Here is a 4,999-nt window from a genome sequence, read left to right on the forward strand (position 1 = left end):
CATGTGTTCCAATTCTCGAGAAGATATCTAGGAGTTCCCGTGAGAAGCAGTGACCAGTGGAGTTCAAAACCATGTCTGTTGTGAGATAGGAACTCACTGAAGACAATTGGTGAATGGTTGCTCAACTTCGTGGATCAGTTGAAGTTAGACATTAACACCGTTGGACGCCAGCTTAGTGGTCTATCGGTTAAGGGCTTCGGCTCGAGACTGGTAGGTCCTGGGTTCGAATCTCGCGAGAGCGGGTTCGTGGATGCGCACTGCTGAGGAGTCCCATAATAGGACGAAACGGCCGTCCAGTGTTTCCAGGTTTTGCATGGTGGTCTAGCTTCAATTGACTCACGCTTTCAACTATGATAAATACTAAATCTCCACAAAACCCCTTCTGATAATTAATACTCAGGTGTTTATAAAACCTTAATTTGCCAACTTCGCCAAAAAATTACTGTCTATTATGAGTGGATTCCAAGAAGAGATCAAATACTCGGAAGTTAGGCGAAAAACGTGTTACCTTTAGAAGTATATCCATGACAATATTTTCCACAAAAAAGGGAAAGTTGGTACCTGGCGATGTAGTTGAGTACAAAATCTAATCTGACTACAATTGTCCAAATAAATAGCCTTCAGTAGAAATGATGTATGTGACCGGCACCTCTTTCAATGTCTGGCGATTAATGAATTTAAACGAATTCGGATACATGAATATAATCACAGTCGAGCAGGACCAGGTGTCTCACGATTTGATTCATAAAGGTTTAATCAATGCACTTATGATCATGATTACGTGTTTAGCTTTATTGGGTCAACTGTTTCTGCATCCTAGTTAAGCGCCAGATGATTACGAAATCTAGCATCTCAACATCCACATCAGTCGGGTCTACTCTTCTGCGGTGGTATTTATGTAGACGCATAAATATTGGTACAATGGGGCATCTTTATATATATGCGCCACACTTCGTCATTCGATTTATGTAAGGCTTAAAAGATTTCCTGAGTGCCCAAACTGAAACGGGTGGTGTCTTAGGGGGCCACTCCCGGGCCTTTGGTCTAGAGGTCTAATCCACAAGGCAGTAGAGCAACGTTAGGAGATGCAGTCCCATGGTAACCTATGACCAACAAGAGGTTCATATTCCATTTGTTCCCTTAGGATACTGGAGCCCTATGTGCACTAATGGTTTAGGATCAGGGTTATCGAACTCCCCTAGATGGATCCTCGATATCCACCAACCCGGTTAGAACGCCGGACATTCGCGTTTTGCCCTCTCAATTTTTTAAACACACTCGCTGCGAGAAGACAGTGAGTAGGACTTCCCTGACAGCGGCTGTATATGCGTGGCGATGAGAGCATTTGGAGAGGGAGAGCAGACTCTCCCCACTCTGTCGTACCAGGGCATTGGGAGGCAATAGATCACTCAAATGATCTCATTCGTCCTTGCTGCTGCTTCATTTCATACCACTTACAGCCTTTTGTAACTTCGCCGTGAATTGGTAACTCGGTATCAATCTTTCACTACAACCTAAATAATCCTGGATTTATCTGGGCAATCGACACCAAGACTTTGCACACAGTGGAAGCATAGTCCTTTTTCAGGAGCCTGAACAACCTAGTGAGGGTGCCTTGTAGAACAAATAACTGAATTTTCATCCAAGAAGATTAACATCATACTAATAATCTTAGTGAAATTTGTCTTCCCGTGAATATAATTCTTGTATCACGACGCAAGCGCGATCCTCAAAATACTTGCTCTTCTTTTCCCTCACAACGCATTGCTAATTCAATGATGGTCTTATTGTAGCAATAAAGCACGTACATTTTATGTACCGGTTATACTAAAAGTGTCTTGTTCTTAGCGATCGTGCGTTAATGATAGCCAAAAGTTTCTACTTACATTACTACAACTTTCTTACGTGTCTCAGTATCGAGACCTTTGGTAATGTTTTATCCCTCAGTTTGAAAGTGAGGTCAACATACAAATGGAGACCAAACGTAACTGTGCACTGGCCAATGTCAATGAAATTCATAATCAATCACCCATTTTGTCTGTATCTGTCCATTTGAACACAATTTACATCAACAGATGTTCTACTTTATGAGCTTCTCTAGGTAGGTCAGAATATTCTACATACTGAAGTCCTTCTATGGTCTGTTATCTTCTAAAGCATCAACTTCAAGGTAGATAGTTAGAAATATGTACCTATATGCTTTTATGAACAGCGTTTGACTATTCCTAAAGTCGCTTAATGATTTTATCAGATGCAAGCGGTGCTTGAGAGGATCGCAAATACGAGTACCTGGGAACTGACGGTTTAATTATTTAGACTACAACTATTAGGTTACAAAATTAAATCTTTTTTACCTATTTTTGGCTCATGTAGTGATTTCACTAATTCACGCATTACAAATGTACCTTAAAATGTATTGCAGGAGCGTGTATTAGTAACATCAGCGTATGAATTATGCGTAGGCACTATTCGATGTACATATTCAAAACAGACTTGAGCTTAATCAAATTAGGTAAATACATTTAGATTATGTTCAATATACATGAACCATGCCATAGATAAATGTCCAAAATAAAATATAAGTAGTTAGTTCTCCGAAAACCCCTCCATACGTTAAACACGAACGCTGAATAAAGTATTTGTTCCATGATTTTCCTGCCTTTTGTAACAGTAACAATGATAGGAAACCATGTGCCAGAAAATAAAACATAAATCCCATGATTCCTGGAGATTGCATTAAGTTATTAACGATTATCTTACCTGTTAAACCTAATATCCCGGCTGTACATCCAGAAAGGGCCGCGATAGATATGCGGCAGTAGTTAATCAAAGCAAGGTTATGCTGTGCCGCAGCGGGACTGTATGTGATTAAATCTGCTGGAGATCCCATTTAGTAGGTTTTTCCTATTTGAGTGTAAAAGTATTTCTTGAGGACACTCGGTATATAATTGGTTTATTTTGTTTCCACTCCCAGTTTACTTCATATAGATCCAAAAATTTAGACAATTAGATTGTTAATATAGTTCGAAAATATTTAAATGCTTACGACCGTTGATACATAAGTGAAGATAATAAGAACACAATAGTTCTTGCATGGTCAACCGTAACATACTACAACATTCGTAAATTTCAGGGTAACTGTGTTATTGTATACAATTAAGTTTACAGTTTCGCTATTCAGGCCACAGTAATTACTCACTACATAGAAATTACGAATATTTTCGCGTAAACAATAGGCTTCTGATTTGAGAAGTATAAGTCAGCTATCCATAGTTTCAGATTTATTAGTGGAAGATGTATAGAAACATCGACATTACATAAAAAGGTCACTTGACTCATCCTCTACTTTTTCCACATGGTTTTAAACTTAAATATGGAAAACAAGTTCAAAAAGGTAGTGGTTGGATAACAATGGAACTTATTATTCCAACATAAGTTATTGCGATTGTGCTTTCCGGACCTTTTGAAAATGACTTCGGGGATGTTTAATCCTAGAGGGATCCAAAAAAGAGGTCTTAATAGCTAAATTATTATTCAAGAGACGTAATGCCTATATAAGAACACCTTGCATTCAACAGTAAGGTAACCGGGAAGGTTTTAAGCCTTTTAGTCGCTTGTTGTAGATTGGGAAGTCCTATCACTAACTTAGTATCTACTCTTTGAGCACGTAGGATATCTACATCTCTAATTCAATATGGACTAGCCGCTTGGACAAATTATTCGAGATTATGTTTTACGCAAGTTAGATATGGAATCCGAAACACTTCGTCGTTAAAGCATTTGAGTGCTCTGTGAAGTGACCATAACAGGCGGGACCTTTAAACAGCTCCTGGTATTGTAGTCTGATGCATTTTTTAAATCATAGCGTACTATAAGATTACTAGGTCCTAAGCTACGAATTAATTGAGAACCGGCAACCTCGGTCACAATTACTGGTACTACGCTTGGTATTTCAACAGTGTAGCTACCAGAAGTGTTAATAGCAAGATCCTTGGTGTACCTCGCAGAAGTAGTTTGTTCAGCTTTCAGCAACAGTTGCATCTGACTTAGCTAGCGTGTTTGAGTTTTCGTGTAGTTGTAGCGAAAAAATTTCACCACTGGTTTCCGTTATTTTAATATGCGGAAAGTCGTTCTGGTTCAGATGCGTATGTCAAGTACGGTGAACCTAAAGTATGTAGCTGAACGGCGTTTCAACTATTTCGGTCAATCAGGAGACAGCAAAGAGTAATAAATAATTTATTATATTAGGAATTAGGGTAAGAATATGACTTTAGGATCCCAGTATTGTAGCTGGTGTTAGTTCGTGATGAAAAATCCAACTACAACACCCAATTCTAACTCTGAACACTGATGATGCGGAATGCATTAAGGAATTAATCTCTTGACTGCTGTCAAGAGACTGATTGAAAGGGGAAGGTGAGTATGGCATATCTTAATTTTTCAAAAGCTTTTGAGAGGGTCAATCATGTGTATTTTAACAATGAGCTCAAGCTAACAGACATAAAGTCACGGCTTGCGTCACAACCAAGCATTCGACCTTCTAAAGTCACAGTAAACTTGACATTCTTTAGAAGCCTGAATCATCATAGGGGAGTCCCCGTAATTTCAGTACAAGGGTCCCTTTCCTTTTCAATTTATATATATATATATATGACCTTCCTTAATGAACATTGTTTGGGTTATAACTCTCCTGATGATGTCGAAATTCGATAACGTTTGCAACCAGAATGATAAGCTAGAACTTAGACAGAATCCGATTCAATTTCAAGGTTGAGCGGATAACAACGGATTTACTTTTAACACTTCAAAGTGTAAAGTAGTCCATCTAAAACTCCCCTCTAAAAATGTCCCAAGTTGGAAGAGATCTAAGGGTCTTTGCAACCTATGGTTTAAGGTTTTGCGCTAATTATAACAAGAATGACAGAGAACATTGTACTCGTACTTTTGAAGCATATTTTCGCGCCAAAACCCCCACTTAACTTTCAGGTTCTGTTGGCAC

General features: G+C 38.8%; 1 protein-coding gene across 1 annotated transcript; it reads right to left on the reverse strand.

Annotated features, from left to right (window-relative positions):
- Positions 1–2,501: 2,501 nt before the first annotated feature.
- On the reverse strand, positions 2,502–3,636 carry Smp_068580.1 (hypothetical protein). Its single transcript, XM_018796378.1, has 2 exons — positions 2,761–3,636; positions 2,502–2,724 (listed from the first exon to the last, which is right to left on the reverse strand). Exons 1-2 carry the CDS (start codon positions 2,888–2,890, stop codon positions 2,534–2,536), a joined length of 321 nt encoding a protein of 106 aa, XP_018650596.1. The 5' UTR covers positions 2,891–3,636; the 3' UTR covers positions 2,502–2,533.
- Positions 3,637–4,999: the final 1,363 nt, after the last annotated feature.

The sequence above is a fragment of the Schistosoma mansoni genome, chromosome 2 (genome assembly GCF_000237925.1).
Source record: "Schistosoma mansoni strain Puerto Rico chromosome 2, complete genome".
Classification (NCBI taxonomy): domain Eukaryota; kingdom Metazoa; phylum Platyhelminthes; class Trematoda; order Strigeidida; family Schistosomatidae; genus Schistosoma; species Schistosoma mansoni.

Bases quoted from the DNA above. Each gene is read 5' to 3' on its own strand.
- Smp_068580.1 (XM_018796378.1), bottom strand. From the start codon at position 2,890: ATGGGATCTCCAGCAGATTTAATCACATACAGTCCCGCTGCGGCACAG. The intron at 2,725-2,760 runs GTAAGATAATCG...TGCAATCTCCAG, and splicing joins CGGGATATTAGGTTTAACAG to GAATCATGGGATTTATGTTT.